General features: G+C 47.3%; 1 protein-coding gene and 1 non-coding gene across 3 annotated transcripts; one reads left to right on the top strand and one right to left on the bottom strand.

Moving 5' to 3' along the window:
* The first annotated feature begins 2,022 nt into the window (after nucleotides 1–2,022).
* IRF2BP2 (interferon regulatory factor 2 binding protein 2) lies at nucleotides 2,023–7,950 on the top strand. Of its 2 annotated transcripts, none has more exons than XM_007989833.3 (2): nucleotides 2,023–3,771; nucleotides 4,369–7,950. In XM_007989833.3, exons 1-2 carry the CDS (start codon nucleotides 2,724–2,726, stop codon nucleotides 5,082–5,084), a joined length of 1,764 nt encoding a protein of 587 aa, XP_007988024.1. In that variant the 5' UTR covers nucleotides 2,023–2,723; the 3' UTR covers nucleotides 5,085–7,950. The 2 variants fall into 2 exon arrangements, with proteins under 2 accessions (XP_007988024.1, XP_007988025.1); XM_007989834.3 differs by having other exon boundaries at nucleotides 2,484–3,723.
* Nucleotides 7,951–18,532: 10,582 nt separating this feature from the next.
* LOC119619840 (U8 small nucleolar RNA) lies at nucleotides 18,533–18,661 on the bottom strand. The gene has a single exon (XR_005236286.1). It is a non-coding gene; the product is annotated as a U8 small nucleolar RNA (small nucleolar RNA).
* Nucleotides 18,662–22,171: the final 3,510 nt, after the last annotated feature.

Genomic DNA, 22,171 nt, shown 5'->3' with positions numbered 1-22,171 from the left:
GTGGGGCCGTCTCTTGGGGGCGTTGAGTTGGTTCATTTCTCTGCAGCACAAGGACTGGACTTCATCCCCTTTAGGCAGTGACGCAGTGGGTGAAGCCATGTGCTGGAATGAGTGTCACAGGGTCTCTGAGGAGGGTGACCAAAGGGACAGGTCTTCAAAGTGGTGTGCAACAGCAGGGCCTGGGAGTGACCAAACCCGCTGGCACCAGCTACTCCCGGGAAGGATCTGGGCAGGCCCCGTTCTCCCAGCTTGGAGAGGGTGAGGCAGGATTGCAATTGCAGGGCAAGATCCAGGAACAGATGGAGTCACCTTTAAAGCAAGCGCACCTTCTATGGAAATCCCCAAAAGGCATTCAAGGTTAGCCTGTAAAAACATTTAGGTCTGACATTACGTTTTCTGTGCCATTTTCGAACAGGTTTTTTCATGTGTTTTAAGCAGCTCCCTCCACTGTTTCTCTAAGGGTGTTTTTCCTCTTCCTTGTGGTTAATCCTTTGAAGCAACCTGGTATTTTCAATAGCAACGACTAGAGAGAAACGTCAGCAGGATTTTTTTTTTCTCTCCACCTACCAATCCAGTTGTAGGAAAGATAATATAATTAGTACCCTGTTCTTCCCACACTTAACCAGCTCATTCCAGTCTCAAGGGAGAGTTGTGGGCCTGTGTTCCCAACAAAAGCAGCCCCAGAGGCCGCCCTTAAAGAGCTGAAGTGTAAAAGTCCCAATTGAAGAGCGACTAAGCCTACGTGTATTAGGGAGACTAAAGACCAGCCCAAAGTGATTTACCATCACACACACCAGCTCCTCCTCCCGATAAAAGTGCGAAACTCAAGCATTCAATTCAGTCTGGGCTGAGTCTGAGGCTGCCAACGGTGGCAGAGCTGCAGGCCGCGCGGCTGGGCTGGGCTTACCCCAGCCTGGGTGGCATATAGGGCGCAAGTCTGCCCCCATCGGCGGCCCGCCCTGCGCGACGGCGGGCCAGCCAGCCGGTCGCCCCCACGGCCAGCGGGGACCCCGCGGAGGCGAGCAGGACTCCCCCCACGACTCGCGCCCGCGCCTCCCGCCACCTCGAGTCCAAGTTCGGGCCCGGGGCAGCGCCTGGACGCCCAGACTCGCCGAAGGGGGTGGGGCCTGCGCTGTGACGCGGTCGCGCTGGCCGTACACCCCGGATCCCTGGAATGTGCATTCGTTCCACGAGGCCCTAGTGCCAGCGGCGCCGAGGCACGTCTGCGCGGAGCGTGCGCACACGCGGCGGCGGCTGCCCACGGTCCCGAGTCCACGTCACGCGCCCGCCGCGCAGACCTACATAAGACGGCCGGGGCAACTGGCGCGGCGAGGCCCTAGCTGAACAGGGCGCGCTGGACGCTGCTAAGAGCAGCACTTGGTGTTCGCGAGCGGCTAATCCGAACCGCGCTCCCTCCCCTCCAGAGGGCTCCGTGGAAAACGCGCGAGCCAGCTGGCGGCGTGTGCACGTGGTGCTGGGCTTGGGAACATCCAGATTCTCCCTAGTTAGTAAAAGGGGCAGGCGGCGCGTATGTCCTTCCCAAGACAAATGCAAATGCAAAGCACCAGTGACGGATTTCATGCTCTTGTGTCCGACATTGAGCTTTCAAGTATAACTCCTAAAAAACCAGAACTGTGAACCACGCTAGACCTAAAATCCCCATTCTCAGGAGACTGACGGAAACCAAGTGACAAAGTGGCCTTGCATAAAAGAAAAAGAAATGGCTTTTAGCACGATTTGGTCCAGAGGCACACCAGGGGAAAACATCCTGAGGGTGGTCGAGACAGCCGGGTGGGGCGTGAAGTGAGGGAAAGTGGAGGAAAAGCACACGACCACTTTGCGCCGTGTTCCGAGGGGACACCAGCGCTGCGCTGCCGCGCTGCCCCGCTGCCCAGCGAGCGGGCGGGCGCCACAGAGCCGGCTCTCCCGACCGCGCTCCTTCGGCGCGCGGGGGGAGGGGGAGCGCGCGCGCGGGAGGGCGGGCACGCGCCCGAGGGGAGGGGGCCCGCGCAGGCGCCGTGCGAGACTGTCGAAGAATCAAGTCTGTAGAAGTGGAGCGGCCGCGGCGGCAGCAGCAGCAGCGACGGTGGCGGCGGCGGAGCTGAGGCGGGCTGGCCGCTGACGCTGGCGCTGGAGAGCGGCGACGCCAGGAGCTGTGAGAGAGCGGCGGAGCGACCCGGGGCCTGCGCCGCACCCGAGCTCCACGCCGCCCGGCCGCCGCCGCCCCGGCGCGGCATGCCCCGCCGCTCGGGCTGAGCCTGCCCCGGCGGCCGCCCCCCGCCCCCTGCCCCCCCGGCCTCCCCGCCCCCCGCCCCGCACTCTGTGCCGGCCGCCGCCGCGACCTGCTGCGCTCCCCCGCGCCCGCGCGGCCCGTCTTCGCCCCGGTCTGGAGGCCCGCCGCGGCTCCAGCCGAGCCCCTGCCGCCGCGCCCGCCGCCCCGCCGCACCGCGCCGCCCGCCCGCGCCCGCGCCGGCCGGGGGGAACTGCTGCCGCGGCTGCAGCCCCTCGCCTCGCGCCCGCCGCCCCTCGTGCACCGGGGGCGCTGCGCGGGCGCCGAGCCTTCGCGGGCTTTGCCGCCGCCGCCGCCTTTGCGGCCGCCGCCGCCGCTGGTGGGGGAGACGCGGGGTTGGGGGGGGAGGAGGGCGCGCGTGGTGCCGGTGGGGGGCGGCGGCGGCGCCCCCTCCTCCTCCGCCTCCTCCTCCGGCGCCGCGGGCTCCTCGGACATGGCCGCGGCGGTGGCGGTGGCGGCCGCGTCCCGGCGGCAGTCGTGCTACCTGTGTGATCTGCCCCGCATGCCCTGGGCCATGATCTGGGACTTCACCGAACCTGTGTGCCGCGGCTGCGTCAACTACGAGGGCGCCGACCGCGTCGAGTTCGTCATCGAGACAGCGCGGCAGCTCAAGCGGGCGCACGGCTGCTTCCCGGAGGGTCGCTCCCCGCCCGGCGCCGCGGCCCCGGCCGCCGCCAAGCCGCCGCCGCTCTCGGCCAAGGACATCCTCTTGCAGCAGCAGCAGCAGCTCGGCCACGGCGGCCCCGAGGCGGCCCCGCGCGCGCCGCAGGCCCTGGAGCGCTACCCTCTGGCGGCCGCGGCCGAGCGGCCCCCGCGTCTCGGCTCTGATTTCGGCGGCAGTCGTCCGGCCGCGAGCCTGGCCCAGCCGCCGACGCCGCAGCCGCCGCCCGTGAACGGCATCTTGGTGCCCAACGGCTTCTCCAAGCTAGAGGAGCCTCCCGAGTTGAATCGCCAGAGCCCGAACCCGCGGCGCGGCCACGCCGTGCCGCCCACCCTGGTGCCGCTCATGAACGGCTCGGCCACGCCGCTGCCCACCGCGCTTGGCCTCGGCGGCCGCGCTGCCGCCTCCTTAGCCGCGGTGTCCGGAACCGCGGCCGCCAGCTTGGGCTCCGCGCAGCCCACCGACCTGGGCGCCCACAAGCGGCCGGCATCCGTGTCGAGCAGCGCGGCCGTGGAGCACGAGCAACGCGAGGCGGCAGCCAAGGAGAAGCAACCGCCGCCGCCTGCGCACCGGGGCCCGGCGGACAGCCTGTCCACCGCGGCCGGGGCCGCCGAGCTGAGCGCGGAAGGTGCGGGCAAGAGCCGCGGGTCTGGAGAGCAGGACTGGGTCAACAGGCCCAAGACCGTGCGCGACACGCTGCTGGCGCTGCACCAGCACGGCCACTCGGGGCCCTTCGAGAGCAAGTTTAAGAAGGAGCCGGCCCTGACTGCAGGCAGGTTGTTGGGTTTCGAGGCCAACGGGGCCAACGGGTCTAAAGCAGGTAGGGGCGGCTGTGAAGTGAGGGGGTCTAGGGGAGAAAAGGGGACGGAGAGCAGAGGAGGGGTGGTTCTTTCGATTCACCATTTTACCCCAGCTCAGAAACAACAAACACCCCACTTCCTGATCTGCCTGAGGCGGAACCAGTGCTTAGTGGCAACGTGTTCATGTGCTGAAGCAGCATAACAGAGATGAGTCAGACTGGGCTGATACGCTCTGACACGGGGTTTTCCTTTCCCAGCACATTCTTGGATGGGAGCATGAGGGCACCAGTCACCTTTTCACCTATTGGGGGACATTAGCAGTCACATGCCCAGTGCAAACTAGGGTACTTTTGTGTATGTGTAAAAACAGGCAGTTACAAGCCTGCCATTTTCAGTGGCTCCGTTTTATTTTCAGTCTACTGCCTCAGAACCCCACATGCCTAAATGTTTCAAGTTGCATGTATGTGCACCTGAAACTCGTATGAGTATTTTTCGTCTGTGCTTTTAGAGAGGAGGAATTCTGTAACGAGTTTTGTTTCGGGTTAGGAAGAGAAGGATCCCTGTCAGTGCACCGCCATTTATGTTTCCTTTTTCCTTTTATTTCTTTGTGTTTCCAGTTGCAAGAACAGCAAGGAAAAGGAAGCCCTCTCCAGAACCAGAAGGTGAAGTCGGGCCCCCTAAGATCAATGGAGAGGCCCAGCCGTGGCTGTCCACATCCACAGAAGGGCTCAAGATCCCCATGACTCCTACATCCTCTTTTGTGTCTCCGCCACCACCCACTGCCTCACCTCATTCCAACCGGACCACACCGCCTGAAGCGGCCCAGAATGGCCAGTCCCCCATGGCAGCCCTGATTTTAGTAGCAGACAATGCAGGGGGCAGTCATGCCTCAAAAGATGCCAACCAGGTTCACTCCACTACCAGGAGGAATAGCAACAGTCCGCCCTCTCCGTCCTCTATGAACCAAAGAAGGCTGGGCCCCAGAGAGGTGGGGGGCCAGGGAGCAGGCAACACAGGAGGACTGGAGCCAGTGCACCCTGCCAGCCTCCCGGACTCCTCTCTGGCAGCCAGTGCCCCGCTGTGCTGCACCCTCTGCCACGAGCGGCTGGAGGACACCCATTTTGTGCAGTGCCCGTCCGTCCCTTCGCACAAGTTCTGCTTCCCTTGCTCCAGACAAAGCATCAAACAGCAGGGAGCTAGTGGAGAGGTCTATTGTCCCAGTGGGGAAAAATGCCCTCTTGTGGGCTCCAATGTCCCCTGGGCCTTTATGCAAGGGGAAATTGCAACCATCCTTGCTGGAGATGTGAAAGTGAAAAAAGAGAGAGACTCGTGACTTTCCGGTTTCAGAAAAACCCAATGATTACCCTTAATTAAAACTGCTTGAATTGTATATATATCTCCATATATATATATATCCAAGACAAGGGAAATGTAGACTTCATAAACATGGCTGTATAATTTTGATTTTTTTTTGAATACATTGTGTTTCTATATTTTTTTTGACGACAAAAGGTATGTACTTATAAAGGCATTTTTTTCTTTTGTTAACGTTATTAGCATATCTTTGTGCTTTATTATCCTGGTGACAGTTACCGTTCTATGTAGGCTGTGACTTGCGCTGCTTTTTTAGAGCACTTGGCAAATCAGAAATGCTTCTAGCTGTATTTGTATGCACTTATTTTAAAAAGAAAAAAAAAGCCAAATACATTTTCTGACATTGTAAGATTGCCTTACTGTCTGTCATTCCTTATTGCTGGCTCCTTTCTCAGGCCGGAGGCCAAGTGGTGGAGAAGGAAAGGAAATGAGTGAACGGGCATGTTGTCAAGTGGGCATGCCACTGGGAAATACCAGTTTACCCTGAAGCATTGTCCTCAGAGGAGTAGGAAAGTAGATTTTGAATCTCTGTTTTGTTCAAAAGTTCAGTTCCTGAGATAACTGATGACTGAGAGTGCTGCTGGGAAATTTTCAGGATTGTGTGGTCTTTTGGGGGTTTTTTTTTTTTTTTTTTTTAAAGACAAAGTTGACCGCTGTTCACTGTCCACGTGATCAGTTGTAAGATTACAATGCTGCATGCTAGTTGGTTACATAAGACACAATTCCAGTGATGGAAGGCGGTTATAATGGATAGTGGTGTGTACAAGATGGCACTGCCATCTTTGAGCAGCGCCCAGCTCTGCAGCGCCACTTCATCTTTTTAAACACCCTAGAGGTCTGTTTGTTGTTGCTGTTGTCCTTTATTTTGAAAGAGTTGCAAGAGAAGTTACAGTCCAGGTGAACTTGGAGATTGTGGGATTGGTTTTGTTTCTGTTTTGTTTATCATTTACCTGTAGTGCTATTGCTGTTGATACTATCACCTATACCCTGTTTCTAGTGAGTGCTGAATACAGTATGGTACAATGACAGTAACAGCCGCGTGGTGCTGCCAGGACTGCCCTTGGGCATATCAGTGACAGCCCAAATGTGGGTGGAGGAAACCTGTAATTTCCTTCTTACATGTGTTTGAAATACCAAGTGAATAATACTGTTCTGGAAAAAAATGATAAACTAGTGGAAATTAAAGAAATTAAGGGTTTTATATAATAGGCCCCACCTCTCAAAATATTTTTAGAAGTCTTTTTGTAAACTAATTTCTTTTGATCACTATTTTGCATCAGTAAAATGATTTTTTTAAAACCAATAAATCATCAATTATTAGAAATAGTTGTCTCACAGTGATACTGGTTTTTCTTTTGTGCTGTTATGATTTAACATTGACAGGAACACTTCTAAATCCTTATGTTCAGGTGTTTGTAACTTGGCCTTATAATTAGGCTGAATTATGGCTTCAAGGTCTAGAATTTATGTGTATGATTCACAGCCTAGCTTCTATTTTCATTTGAAAATACAGATTTTTACCAACTTTGGATTCTTTTTTAGCTATATGTTTGTCTTTCCTTTTTAAATTGTTCAAAATATTTTTTAATGGTCAAGTTACTAACACTTGAAAATCAGATACTGCACCAAATACAGTATTTTTTGTAGTGTTTTTAATGAGTGCACCTATTATTACTACTGTGCGAGAATTCATGTTACCAGTCATTGTTATATTACAAACAGACTTGCATGATTAACCAGTTGTTACACTTTTTTTTTTCAAATTGGAGTATATATGACTCAGTTCAGACTGGTCTCTCTTATGTGAATGCACACATGCAGAAATGCAGAGTCAATTTTACATGCCCATAAAGACATTTGTAAAGAAATCAGCTATTATGATCTGTTGTATAAATGTGTATCTAGGCACTTTATGATAACTGGAATTTGACCTCATAGATGTTACAACTTCATCAGTCATTTGACCTAATTTGTGGTAGCTATCTGTACGTTTTGCAATCTTTAAATACAGAGACGCGTTCCAAAAAGATGATAGAGAACCATCCTGCTGTTTTGGATAAGTGTGTCCAGCTGTGGAAAGGGCAACCTGTGGTATCTCTGTACTGGTGTTTAATGGGGGAAGAATATGAACAGCTTTAAAGAGCTGTGTATTGTGGTTACTACTATTAAGAAATAAGAGCTGCACGAGTCTGACTGGCCCTTGGGTGGCCTTTGTGGAAGGCTCATAGCTGGAAAGTGTTGATCTGGGTTTTCTGGCATTCTTTTAAGTTAAAAAGTTAACATTGGGACGTGGGTTTGATCTTTTGTTGTACCTGATGACAGTGCAGAGATTCTCCACAGCTGGATAAAAATGTCAGAAAGCTACTTACTGTACATGGGCAGTATCAGATTTCAAATCCTAATATTTCAGCTATGCTTTTAATACTCAAAATATAAGGGGATGGGGTGTTGAAGCTTTCCCTTTTTTGCTTTAACAATTTATAGAATTTAACAGATGTACTGTCTTTCATGTGGCCTCACATTTAAAGTTATGAGAAACATACACATGGTTTACAACTTTTACTATATACCTTCCCTTGGCCACCAAGTATTTTAAAAGTGTGCCACCTTTTAACCTTTACTTTTTTTAAGTTGAAGGTGATACTTTTTCTATATATGATGAAACTCATGTCAACGGAAGTGAGTGTAATCTCAGATATCAACATTATTATATTTTAAAATCACGCTATGGAAATATCACCTGAATTCTGTCATTTGTCAGATTTACAGTACCTTTTTTTCTTTAACTTTTAGCATTAAATAAAAATAAAATTGGGAGCACTGAACATTTTCTGAGGCCTTTTTTAATTTTCTAAAGCAAGCTTAGAATGGCTATTGTTTTAATCACTAATGGCAATGTGACCAAAGGGTGTGTGGGTTTGGGGTTGGGGTTTGCCTGAACTTCAGGAGATAAAAGACATGGAACAAAAAGGATGGCATAAAAAAGAAGTGCCAGGGACTGGGGAAAGGGCAACTGGATAGGGGACACAGATGAAAGAGCTGAACAAAGTACAGCTAGAAAGCATTTGTTTATTTTTCAACTAGTAGCAGAACCAGCCATTCTGCAATAGTAGATTGGAAGGAGAAGATAGTGACGACACTGAAAAGACTGTCAAGACCTGGAGCTGCTCTTTGGAAAGCTTTGGAATAAAACAGCTACCTTGGGCCATAGGAAATGCACTAAAGACAAAAGGGATTTAAAAAAAAAAAAGCAAAGCCTTATACTTTGGAAAGCTTAGGAATGAAAAAAGCCAAAGCCATGTATGAGCTTTATTGATATCCTGAAACCTAAATTTATAAATAGAGATAAAAGGTAGAAAGCACTGAGACATTTTACTGGCTACTCTCATATAGTAAGAAATTTCCTAGATGTTGCCGCTTTTACTCCTTTTATTGATTAACGGCTTGGCAGACTTCTCTATGAAAGGAAGTTGTGAAACTTATAAAGAGTTTGAGGCTAGGATATACATAAGAGTTACTACTATATGTTTTAAATTAAACAGCAACACTGAATGTGTACTTGAATATATTTACACTAGGGGTGGTCCAGTGACTAGGAGGGGGGCCCATCACTATATATATTTTAATAGTTTTTTGTTATTAGTAGGCCATTAAGGTCATTTTCAAGAAACCATATTCTTAGCAAGTTATAGATAATAATAAACAATTTTTCATGTAATAACTAGGTTAAAAGAAATAGGATGAACTTCAGTTTTTTTTAAACAAATGTGCTAAATTTTATTTTTAATGAAATTGAAAATAGTGCAACTTGTAGAAGTAATTTTCAACATTTCAAAACCTCTTCCCAAAGATACACTTTAATGACTGCATTTCGTTTTCAGTTAAAAAAACAAACCGGACTCTTGATGTGGCAGATGTCTTTGTTTATTCCCCAAAGGGGAGTTGAGGGAGAGTTAAAAGGAAACTATGGAAATCCTTTTTTAATTCCTAGACTTTTAAGTCCCTCTTTACTCAAAGTTGTTTTGCATATGATTTATAGATGGTTTTATTTGGTTAGTGAAGAGTAAAATGTTTCCCTTCCTGATTCCTAAGTGTATACGTGGAATCATTCAGAAAAATGTTCAGTTGTGTGTAGGCCATGAGAAGTCCTGAGTCACCCTCATTTGCTTGCCTTTTGTTCATAGGGAACAGTATGAGAAGACACGCCTTTCCTCTGTCACAGACCAAGGTCAGATGCGCCAATGAATGGAATACATATTTACCCAATTTATCATCTGGGGTTCTAGAAATCGGGGGTGGGGGTGGGGACTGTTTTAACTCTTTCAGTGCCACTGGTTAGGCCTCTGACAGCAATAGTACTACAATCAAATAAAAATGACAGCTGTGACTTTCCAGATTACAAACTATCTAGATGTCTTGTTGGCTGTTTCTGTTGACAACCTGCATTTTCCTTAATATGTGTGAACCCCTCACTGTAACTTAAAAGGCACACAAATAGACAATTTATAAATTACTCGTTAAGAGGTTAGCTAGAAAATGAGTAGATTTATGGATTATCTGTGGATTCCTCCATTAATCCTCAGATAAATCCATAATTTGTCAGGGATACCCACACTACCCCTAGTTATTACATTAATTTATACCTAATTTAACAGTGAACATTGTTTTAACTCATTACTGTGTCATCTGCTCCCTCCTCGTGTCAATACAACTTAACCTAAAATGCTTGATTGGAAACAGCTCTCTGATTTGTTGATTTGAAGTGTAACTTGCCTCTTTAAAAGAGTATAGAATACAAAGTCTGTGTTTGCACTGGTTTTTATCAGAAAATTGTGCACATCTGCCTGGCACAACCTAAAACAATCCATACAACCCACAGAAAAGGTATTTTAAGGCAAAAAGTAACTATACCACAGATCATTATTGAGAATCATTTAGACATAGTATCTTAAAAGCTGTTCTTTTATTTTTAATCCAAAAACCAACTGAGTAAAATTTCCTTGTAAAACAACCCTGTTAAAATGGTATAAAGTTTCTTCTGTAAGACAAACATTTATTTGGAAAATAGAATAGCACTGTATGACTCACACTAACTCAAAACATGGAATAATAAATCTTCAATGCAAGTAAAATATCACAAAATCAGCCATGAAAAGCTTCTGGGAGATGATTTCTGCCTAGGTCAGATAAGTCTAGAGACTAGGCTACAGGATTCCTAGTTTAAATTGAGAGCTTCAACGCACCGGTTGCTCTCATCCTTTGAATGGGCTTTCAGAAGTTAGATTGCGTAATCCAAAGAGCCTCCTCCAGCAGCTCTGCAGACGCCCTTGATGCTGAGATAAGACATCCTGTATAGGGTAATAATGTCACATTTGAATATTTCTAAATATAGTTTACATTTTGGGGGAAATGAACGACATTACATAATCTGTAGATCACATCACTTACCACTTTTACTTAGCAATTAGTATTTCTAAGTATATCATCACCATCAGGTAACATTCAGATGCCCATCATGCACCAAAAATGAGTTCGGTTTTGTTGTGGAGGCACTCAGCAACTTCAGCAGATAAATATTTAAGTCATTGCAAATTTACCTGCAATATTATAGAAAACATCTTTCCTATACTAGTTCAAATAGAGTACTTTGAATTGCGTATGTGGCTATTTATGTCTGGGGCGGGCGGGGTAGGGGGGTGGAATTAAAAACCCAGAAACATTACGCCGGAGCTAAGGACCTCAATTTATTTTAATACATGGAAAGAGTTTATTAAAAGTGAACCTCAAATTACTGAGCTTTTGCCTTATTGTATGATTTTTAAAGTATCTGCCATACTAGTAAGAGTTCTGCAGAGAAGTGACATGTGGGAGTAGAGATTGTCTGGGTCAGACTAAATCAGCATTTCTTTGGCACAGGCTTGGCTTGGGCCGTCTGCCTGAGCCGACTATATGTGTGAGCTGCAAAACAGAAAAAAGCTGTTGAGAGCCTTAGCCCAGGCTGAGAGCCCATTACCCCCATTTTGTTATTTCTGCCTGCAAACAGCAGTTCAATTAGCTTTTCTGGTGATAAAAGATAAAGATTTATTGTACCCCATATACAATTGAAATCAGAATTTCACAGGAGGGTCACAGTCATTAGAGAAGTTTTGTAATACTATTCTCCTAATAAGCACCATATGGGTTGTTGCTGTTATTATTTAACACCTACTAAGCAGGCATCTCATTCTAGGCTCTGAACAGCTGAGAGGCTAGCTCCTACCTTTTGTGCAGCTTAAAGTCAAAGCCACAGGTAGGAAATGTCACTTTGCTTGGTTCAAGACACGTATTGACAAGAGTTAACTACGAGTTTGTTTCCTTCCAGTTTATCTTACAAACCACAGTAAAATTCTGACATAGGAACACAGTCCGAAGTCCAAAGTGCTTTCGCACAATAAGTTCATTATGCCCAGCGTGCAACTCATGCATCAAAGGGGCCGCCAGACCCCACCATCTTTATACAAATCAAGAGGCCAGTTGGAACAAGGAGGCTGGTCAGAGTGGTCAAATTGTAGCTTTTCCTTTCTTTTTTTAAAAATTTATTTTTTCACTTTGTATCGCTGTTCAGAATGGCACTTTTTAAATGGAAGAAAGAATCCAGCCATGCCAAGCCCTGTTTACTCCACGGGAAGAAAAGGGGAGGAAGCTCCCTCACTCTCCAACAGCCTGGAGCCCAGGAGGAGCCCTTGCTGCGGTTTCCAAGGCGGCCCCCTGACTTGCGCCGCGCCTCTATTCTAGAACTTTTCTCGGGCTGGAGCAGCGCAGTCTCCGCGCGCCCGGCTTTGCGCACGTGGAACCCCGCGACCCCGGGCGGGGCGGGACTGGACCCGACGGGACGGGACGGGGCGGGGCGGGACGCGGGCCCGGAAACGGGAAACGGCCCCGTGCGCCTCGCCCCGCCCCGCCGCCCCGTTCTGGCCCCGAGCGCCAGGCCGAGCCCGCGCGCCAGCTGCCGGGCTATAATTAGAGCTACCGCGGCCCGGGCCCGGCCACCTCCCCGCGCCCCCCACCCGCGTTCCCGGGGAAGAATGTGCGAGTGCGCGCGAGGGCCCGCGTGCGCCGCCGCCGGCGCGCTCTCTGGAGCGGAGACCGCGTGGTGAACCAAATAAAGTAAAAGGTCTGGCTCCTGCTGGGCGAGGCCGAGCGAGGAACGTGCGCGCCGGAGCAGGGGTGTGGCGAGCCCTCGGTGGCCCAGAAAAGATCAAACGCGCGTCAGCAGCAGCCCTGGCTGCCGCCTGCAAGGGTCCCCGACTGGCCGGGCTGTACTGGGTGGTTTTTCCAAGTTGGAGATGGCTCATGACAAGAGCTGCCCCAAATCAAATGTCACTCCCTTTTTGGAAATCATGATGCTGCCTTTTTTTTTTTTTTTTTTTTTTTGGCTGCAGCTATAATAGGCCAAATGTTCCGTGCTGGTGAAGTAAACACGCATGTTTAAGAAGCATCTGTGTTAGCACTAATGGATGGTGCATGCTAATAAAAATGTATTTATTAAGCAAACCTCAGGACATGCCCCTATGGGAACTGCCCAGAGTACTGTAACAACTGACTGCCTGGAATCAGTTTACTTTCCATCAAGAAACTTTTATTTAAATTTTAAGAAAAAAATTTTTCTTTGATCATAGCATTGTTGTGCACCTGAGGTTCTGCCGAATTAGTTAACTGCTGATTTTTATTAATTATTCCCTTTAATACTCTGCAGTATTTTCTCAAAAAATGAACTACATGACCCCTGTCACTTTAAAAACTGACATTAAACTGTTTCTCCATCACCGCCTTTGGAGTTGGGGGAGGAGGGCGCTGGTTACCAGAAGTAGCAACTAGATTGTGGATTAAGTATTGTATAATAGTTTTGTTTAAAAGTGAATGAACGGGTGAATGGATAGAAGGCTAAAAAAAAATAAAGCCTTGCTTCGGGCTTGTGAATTCCTAGACACAACCCTACCCCAAAGACTTCCTTCACCAACATATTTTTCTTTCTAGATAATAGGCACAAAACCCGTTTAGAAGCTTGAGATGGAAATCGTGCAATACAGTCTACTCTTTATATATGTTACTGAGGAATCTGGAAGCTTTTTTGGGTTGAAGTGCAATTCCTAGGAAATTATTCTTGCTCTTTTCCTGTGACTGTCTTGACACGGCAGCAATGCAATTTCAGTGGCTCTGCTCCTTCACAAAGACCTTTGAGAGGAAACTATGCTGAGAGATGCAAATTCAGGGTTCTCTGAAAACACCTCAGAATTGTCCAGTTCTGCCCCCAGATAAAGCCACTAGAATAAAGGTCAGGAAATCTCCAGATGTTCTTGGGCCTTGTGCAGTCACCTCGGGTAATTCAGTTAAGTTTTGTGTCTGTTTTGCAATTATTAAAAAAAATATAGCCCAGGCACAGTGGCTCACGCCTGTAATTGCAGGACTTTGGGAGACCGAGGCGAGTGGATCACCTGAGGTCGGGAGTTTGAGACCAGCCCGGCCAACATGCTGAAACCCTGTCTCTACTAAAAATACAAAAATTAGCTGGGCGCCGTGGTGCATGCCTGTAATCCCAGCTACTTGGGAGGCTGAGGCAAGAGAATCACCTGAACCTGGGAAGCGAAGGTTGCAATGAGCTGAGATTGCCACACTGCACTCCACCCTGCGCGACAAAGCGAGACTCCATCTAAAAAAAATATACACACACACACACATATACACACACACGTATGTATATACACAGACATGTATATATACACACGTATACATACGTGTGTGTATATATGTGTGTGTATATATGTATATATATGTTGTACTTGACTCAAAGGGGGCTAAAATATCAAATGAGGTAACCTCTATGACAGGTTTCTGGTTTTTCATTTATCAATGAGACATGAGAAGGTGCTGTCATACAGGGCATCATTAGGTGATTGGCACAGTGAGTGCCTACCACTCAAAAGAGAGACTTTCAGTTATTATATTAAACAGAATAATAGCAAATCGCTTTGAAACACTGGAGAGAAGGGGCTCCCCCTGCTGTCATCACAGAAAATGCATTGTCTCAGGCCAGAGTCTTGTACCTAGAGTACTCACTGGGTTTCAATCGCAGTACCAGAAGATTCCCGAAGTTATCATCACCTTGGAGGATGTATAGTTTTATTGGAACTAAAATTAAAATATCACAAAGAAAGAATATGAAACACTCTATGCTCAGATTCATTTACTCAAGGCTCAGCCTGCCTATGAACCACCAAAATGGTCTACCTCACTCCATTTATGACTTTAAAAGTGAGGATGGTATTTGTGTGACTGGTAGCAGCTGGGGGTTAGTGGGTTGAAAATATGTTTGAACATATTTCATTTTTGTTAAGATTTGTTTAAATAAGGAATCAATAAAAATGATGTATAATGGGAAATAAGAGCATCTTCATTGGATTTTGACCTTGATAAAAATGTTGTGTTTGTAAAAAAAAATCATTTAATTTTCTTGTAAATCATATTTCTTTACACAGGAGCCACTGGATTCATGAGTAAGTCTTCAGAGGTCATGAAGAGTTGGGTTTGTCGCCACAAATATGTAGCACTGGAAGGAACTGATTCAAGGTCTCAGTAACAAATACTGGCTGAGCTGAGTCTCAAGCAATGACCAGACCAAGCCAGAGATCTTTCATCTAGGCCATGTTTGCTGAGGGGTTGAGGACATGGATGGAATTAAGTTGAAACTCTTCATGAACAAGATGAATTGTAAGCAGTTAAGAAGGAAAAGACTCTGGACATGGTGGTTCACACCTGTAATCCTAGCACTTTGGAAGGCCAAGGTGGGAGGATCACTTGCGACCAGCCTGGGCAACATAGTGAGACACCATGTCTACAAACACTTTAAAATAAATAACAATATTTATTGTTAAATAAACAAATAAATTGAAAAGGAAAAGAGATGGCATGTGCAAGAGTTGAGAGACTGGAAAGGAAAAATTACATGAAGGAACCAACATCTGGTCATAGCTATTCATTCATTCACTTATTCGTTCATTGGTTCACTTACTCTTTCACTCTACACATACATCTCATGGTAAATAACATGACCTCTGGGGTCAGACTGCTTACTCTTAACTTCCAGCTCCACCTCTCTCTGACCTTAAATAGAAAGGTATTAAGAAACAGTATGTTCAGTTTGCTTCCAGAAACCACTTTCTTCATTCTGCCACCTCACTGGCTGTTCTTTCACTGCTTCCTCATTATCTCACTTGGAGTGCCCCTAAGCTTAGTCCTCAGATGGTTTCTTTTTTTCCTCTCTCTGTCTACACTTACTCCCTGCAATCTCATCCAGACTTATGGTTTTGAAATAACATTATATGCTGACTTTCAGTTTTATTTCTCTAGCCTAGACCTTCGTCCTTGAATGCCAGCCTTGTATATCCAGCTACCTACTCAGTTGTTCGCTTGAATATCTAATTGACATCTCTCATTTATATGTCCGAAGTTGAACTTCTGATCTCCCTCCCACCCTCCCCACACCACCGCACCACAGTCTCCTTCCAGTCTTTCCCGTTTTATAAAATGGCAGTTCCATCTTCTAGTTGTTTGAGCCATAGACCTTAGAGTGGTCTTTGACTTGGATTTTATTCTCAGCCACTCTCCACCCAATCTATCAGCAAATCCTCTTGGCTCTACCTTCAGAATGTATTCAGAATCTGACCACATCTCACTCCTTACTAGACACCGCCATCATCTCTTGTCTAGGGCGTTGCAGAGTCTTCCAGACTGTCCTTCCAGTTTCTCCTTGTCCTCTGCAACTTATTCTCAGTTCAACAGCCAGAAGAAACCTTAAAAATACTCATCTGATCTTGTTTCTCCTTTGCTCAAATCCTTTTGGTGCCTTTCCGTCTCCTTCAGAGTCAAATCCAGTCTTTACAATGTCCATCAAGGCCATGCTACCTCCCAGACATGGCTCCTGTCCTTGTTCATGCCAGCCACGCCAGCTTCCTGGTATTCCTTGACCTTGCTAAGCATGCTCCCACCTCATGGCCTTTGCATTTGCTATTCTCTGCTTGGAATGCTCTTCCCTCAGATGTATGCATAGATGTATGCATTCCTTCATTTCCTTCAGGTCTCTATGCCAATGTCCCCTGTTCAGTGATCTTCCCTGATCAGTCCCCTGATCCTGCCTGACCACCCTCTATTAGCATCCTCTTGCTCCTATAACAACATCCCACAAACTTAGTGGATTAAAAGTACACCAAATGATTATCTTACAGTTCTGGATGCCATGATCTAAAATTAAGATGTCGGCAGGGCTGGTTTCCTCGGGAGGCTTCAGGGGAGATGCCACTTCCTTGCCTTTTCAACTTCTAGAGGCCACCTGCATTCCTGGGCTTGTGGTCCCTTCCTTGCATCACTCAGCTTCCTGCTTCCATCATCACTGCTCTTCCTACCTCCTTATGAGGATCCTTGTAATTATATGGGGCCCAGCTAAGCAGTTCTAGGATAATCTCATCTCAAAATGGTGAATTTAATCACATCTGCAAAGTCCCTTTTACCATGTGACTTCATATATTCACAGGTTCAGAAGATTAGAACAGAGAATCTTGGGGGGCCATTATTCAGCTACCATAATATATTTTATACACTATATAAAATTATCCATGCTAAGCTACTCTATATTCTATAGTCTCTGTTCCTCTTTTATTTTTCTTCCTAGTACTTTGCTTCATCAGATGTTATGTATTATTTACTAATTTATAAGTTTTTATCTCCCCAGATCCTAGGCCCTGCATGTGGTAGAGCAGGGATCCCCAATCCCCAGGGCGCAGCTCCATATGGGTCCATGACCTGTTAGGAACCAGGCCATACAGCAGGAGGTCAGCAGCGAGTGAGCGAGCATTACCTCCTGAGCTCCACCTCCTGTCAGATCAGCCATGGCATTAGATTCTCATAGAAGCATGAACCCTATTGTGAACTGCACTTGCAAAGGATCTGGGTTGCACACTCCTTATGAGAATCTAATGCCTGATGATCTGAGTTGGAACAGTTTCATCCCCAAACCATTAACCCCTTCCCTATCAGGTCCATGGAAACACTGTCTTCCACGAAACCAGTCCCTGGTGCCAAAAAGGTTGGGGACTCCTGCCACAGAGTGTAAACTCTGTGAGGAAAGGCAAAGTGACCCCTACTGATAAGGTATGGGTCTGTGTCCCCACCTAAATCCCATGTTGCATTGTAATTCCCAGTGTTGGAGGTGGGGCCTGGTGGGAGGTGATTGGATCATGGGGATGGTTTCTGATGGTTTAGCACCATCCTCCTTGCTGTTCTCGTGATAAAGTTCTCACGAGATCTGGTTGTTTGAAAGTGCGTAGCACCTCCCCCTTGTATCTCTCTTCCTCATGCTCCTACCACTTAAGACATGCCTGCTTCCTCTTTGCCTTCTGCTGTGATTCTAAGTTTCCTGAGGCCTCCCCAGCCATGCTGCCTGTACAGCCTGCAGAACTGTGAGCCAATTAAACCTCTTTTCTTTATAAATTATCCTGTCTCAGGTGGTTCTTTGTAGCAATGAGAGAACAGACTAGTACACCCACCTGTCATGATCATGTGTGCTGTAAATATTTGTTAAAGGAATAAATTTAGTTTCTAATCTCAACAAAGGAAATATGGTGAAAAGTAACAGAAAATAAGAAAAGAGCCATAACCATGTATTTATAAGATACAACGGAAACCCAATCAGTCTACCTTGGGAGAGAATGCTGAGGGTAGCAGCCATGAGGTGGGGTTGACCAGACAGGATAGAGGAAGAGCAGAGCTCAAATGAGGGGCTTTGGGATGCTGAGCAAGCACAGGGACCCCGCAAATGCTGTTCAGCCAGGACACAAGGTCCACACAGACAGACCTGGATCAAAAAAACCAGAAAGAAGCAGTCAGAGGGCGTATGGTAACTAACCACATCAGAGTCCCAATCAGAAGGGTGATGTGTCTTGAGATGCTTTTACAGGTGCAGAGTTTCGGGGGATTTAAGATAAAGCAGGAGGAAGTAGGCAGGAAGCAGTTCTCCTTGTGGCATAGGATGGTGACCGCTTTGCTCAGGCTGAGCCTGCAGCAGTGGTGGGACTTGGTTCTGATTGCTGGGTCACAGGCGGGTGCTGCTGCCATCTGATCAGTCACTGTGGTCTTCCACCTTCTGGCATGGGAGGAGACAGAGGGCGATAGGGAGAGGGCAAGACTCACTTAACAGCTCCTTGGGTGCTCTTAGGAGCATGTTAGCAGCAGTTCTTTTTTTTTTTGAAAGATTCTAAGTGGACATAGGACAGTGTCATGGTTAAAGGCAGGACTGCCTTCAAATCCCAGCTCCACCGTAGCTTTGCTGTGTGTCTTTGGAAATACATTTTGTTCTTTAAGAGATTGTCAGGAAGAATCAGATAGGAGCAATCAGGGTGTTGTGAGTCCTGATTATGCAGCAGATATTAATCATATCATGTGACTCCAATCATCATGTCCTAATACTGTCCTCCAAACAGAGGTAAGGATTATCCCACCTGACAATGGATAAGTTCTTTGATGTCTCTAAACCTGTCTCCTCATCTGTAGGATGGGAATAATAATAGTACCTGTTTCTTAAATTCATTGTGAGGGTTAAATGAAGCAATGTGCAAAGTCTCCTTGAGTCTGTGATTTAATATATGTGGGGTCTTATTATTTATCCCAAAGCAGGAAGCATCAGAGTTCTGGGAAGGTGACTTAACCTCACCTGCTCTTCCTCTCACACAGTCTTCCCACTCAGGTCTTCTGTGGATAGAGTTCCTCTGATAGTATTCTTTTTTTTTTTTAACCAGATGGAGACTCGCTCTGTTGCCCAGGCTGGAGTGCAGTGGCATGATCATGGCTCACTGCAACCTCCACCTCCTGGGTTTAAGCGATTCTCCAACCTTAGCCTCCTGAGTAGCTGGGACCATAGGCACATGCCACCACACCCGGCTAAGTTTTGTATTTTTAGTAGAGACGGAGTTTTGCCATGTTGCCCAGGCTGGTCTCGAACTCCTGAACTCAAGCAGTCCACCTGCCTCAGCCTCCCAAAGTGCTGGGATTACAGGTGTGAACCACAGCGCCTGGCCAATCTTCTTTAAATGCTTCTTTAACACCCTCAAGCTTCTGAGACCCCTGTCCAGATCCCTACTTGGTGAAACCCATCCCCACCACTTCCAGAGGTAATAGATTTCTGGTCCTTTGTCCTGCTCATGCTCTGCAGACTCTACTCTAAGTCTTCAGTTGCAAGTCTGCATGCCTGTGCTCTGTTCAGGCTCCTACGAGCCCCACTGTGGGGAGCTCTGGTCCCTTTTTGGCTGTGGGGAAGAGAAGCAAGAAAGGACACCATGTTCTAGGAGCCAGAGAGAGGTTGGTTTGGAGAATTTTAAGGCTGCTTTAGTTTTGGTTCTGTCTCTCCCTAGCAGCAAGGGCAAAGGTCAGTTTTATGCTAAATTAACTAAATGTATTTATCACTTTTCACACCCTAGCTATGGAGGGAACACTAATGCTTATATTATAGAATTATGAGCATGAAAATGCTCTGCAAACTCTTAAGTAACATGAAAATGCTGACTTTTATTGTCTCACTTGGGATTTTCTACCCGAACTTTGCTTTAGTGATGAAGTTGGGAATCTACTTTTCTTACACAACATTTTTACAAATATCAAGACTACTGATGAACTCTTCTCTGACCACCTGAAATACGTATCCAACACAATTCTTCCAAATCCTAAGCTCGTCCTGAGGATGCCGCCTTTTCTGTGAGGTGGTTCTCATGGCTTTTGGTGCAGTTATAAGTCACTGGGTCACGTTTCTGCACTGCCTTGCAGAAATGCTCTACTCAAATTTGCCATGAGGGCCACAGTAGGAGCCAGGAGGTCAAAGACACCAGAGGAGACCATAACCTTCCTCCTAGCAAAGCTGGGAAGAGCTGCCAGGCTAGCTGCCTTTTACTTTAGTCCCCATAGGAAGGCCACTATATTGAAGTCTGAATATGAAAACAGAAGGAGGCTGGTTCCTTTGGGCATATCTGACAGAGATTGGAAATACCTCCGCTACTAATTGGGGGCCTATACAAATGAGTGTCTCATTTCAATGTGTGGCCAGGATTCAATGTAAGATTGCTAAGATGGGAGCTATGGCCTACCTGCTTTGTCTTCCTTGAGCCATAATAAATGCATTTATAAGACACCATAGGGGCAGATACAGTCACTCTGCCAGGAGAGAGGCAGCAAGGGGGAGGGGTTCGCACAGAAAGAGACACTGAAACTCCTTTGCTTTGGGCTCCCAGGTCCCACCATGAAGGCTCACATCCGCCCCAGTCCCCAGGCTGACGCAAGCATGAAGTGGACTTTTGAGGGGCCTCTCCCAGTCTCAAGATCATCTTGTAACTCTGAGTTCCCATGTGGCTCCCTGGGTTTCCTTCCCTGCCCCAGGGCTATTGTCCTTAGGAAAGGCTTCTAGGTGGCTCCAGGCCCCTAGATCACACCTCTCAGCTACTTCTTCCCTCTCTGGGCCCATATTGGGCAAGTCCATGGGACAGGACTGTGCTTTGGCCCATGACTAAGCTCTGTTTGGTTGCCCTGTCCCCACAACCTTAGGTCTCTTCTAGGACTGGAGATCTACCATAAGCCCCAGTGCAGTGAAGAGGATTCTGCTGCTTGCCTGGTTTTCTTCCCAGCATCTCCTAGGGGATGGCATTCTGTCCAGGTTCTCTGTCACCATACCGTGCCTTCCTGTTGGGTCTCTCCTACCTCATCTTGGGCTCCATGATGCCAACCATTTTCTGGACTGTGTCTGAGACTCTTGGAGCTTAGGATGCTGCACCTCATCCCAGCCCATCATCTCCCAAATCAGATTTTGCCACCAAATCGGTTGAACCAGTGCCTGTCCTTTCTTAGTAAACAAGTTTGGTGCCACTGACTTATAAGTCAGGGGTCTCCAGAACCTGACTAATAAACAGAACCAATAGGATAGAGAAAGAGAGAGACCGAGTTGAAGGAATTGGCTGATGTGATTGTGGAGGCTGGAAAGCCTAACATCTGTAGAGCAGACCAGCATGCTGGAATTTTGTTGTGGAGTTCATGCTGTAGTCCTCAGTCTGAAATCTGCAGGCTAGAAACTCAAGCAGGACATTTATGCTGTAAACTTGAGGTCCTGTTCCTTCTCTTTGGGAAACCTCAGTCTTTGTTTTTAAGGTCTTCAGTTGATTGGATGAGGCCCATCTACATTATGGAAAGTAATTTGCTTTACTTGAAGTCTACTGATCTAAATATTACTCACATTTTAAAATACTTTCAAGGAAATATCTAGACTGGTGTTTGGCCAACCGGGCACATAGCCTAGCCAAGTTGACACATAGCATTAACCATCATGGCCATTTTCCAAGTTTCCTTTTCCTTCTCCCTTGGCCTCCCCAGATGATGATGCCTCTACCCGTTGTGATGCTTTCAAGGGCAAAATCACAGAAAATCCTAAACAAATAGGCTTAAACTTTAGGAACTTAATGGCTCTGGAAACTAATAAAATCTACAGTCAGGTAGGCCCTGGCTCTGACTTGCTTAAGGTTTAAGCTTCTTCTCTCTCTGATTCTCGTATCTGTGCCTTCGCTGTGTTGATACTCTCTTCAGGCAGCCTTCCCTCCTGCTTACAAGATGATGCACTTTCTCTCACATCCAAGAGGAAAGAGGGCAGAGCATTCCTTTCAGAACAAGTCCCAAGCTTCCCTCTGATTGGCTCAGTCTCAACATCATCATGGTGGGCAAGGAAAAACTCTGCTCTGATTGGCTCAGGTCTGCCCATTCCCTAACCAATCCCAGGGCAAGGGGATGGGATTTCCCTGACTGGCATCTAGTTAGGAGTCTTTCCCTGCGATTAGGAATAGGATCAGTCCCACCACAATAAATGGTTGCTGCAGAGTGGCTGAGGAATGGACTGGATGCTGGGAGATGAACTTAGTACTCCACATCAGCCTCCAAAGCAGGGCTGCCTGGAAAGAAGGGTGCTCCCTGCGTGGATACCAGAGCGGT

The sequence above is a fragment of the Chlorocebus sabaeus genome, chromosome 25 (assembly GCF_047675955.1).
Source record: "Chlorocebus sabaeus isolate Y175 chromosome 25, mChlSab1.0.hap1, whole genome shotgun sequence".
Taxonomy (NCBI): Eukaryota; Metazoa; Chordata; class Mammalia; order Primates; family Cercopithecidae; genus Chlorocebus; species Chlorocebus sabaeus.
Note: the sequence above shows the minus strand (reverse complement) of the source record. Positions and strands in the feature narration are given on the sequence as shown.

Excerpts from the sequence above, each read along its gene's own strand:
- IRF2BP2 (XM_007989833.3), top strand. The coding sequence starts at position 2,724 with ATGGCCGCGGCGGTGGCGGTGGCGGCCGCGTCCCGGCGGCAGTCGTGC. Across the intron at positions 3,772-4,368 it reads GGCCAACGGGTCTAAAGCAG|TTGCAAGAACAGCAAGGAAA; the intron begins GTAGGGGCGGCT and ends TTGTGTTTCCAG.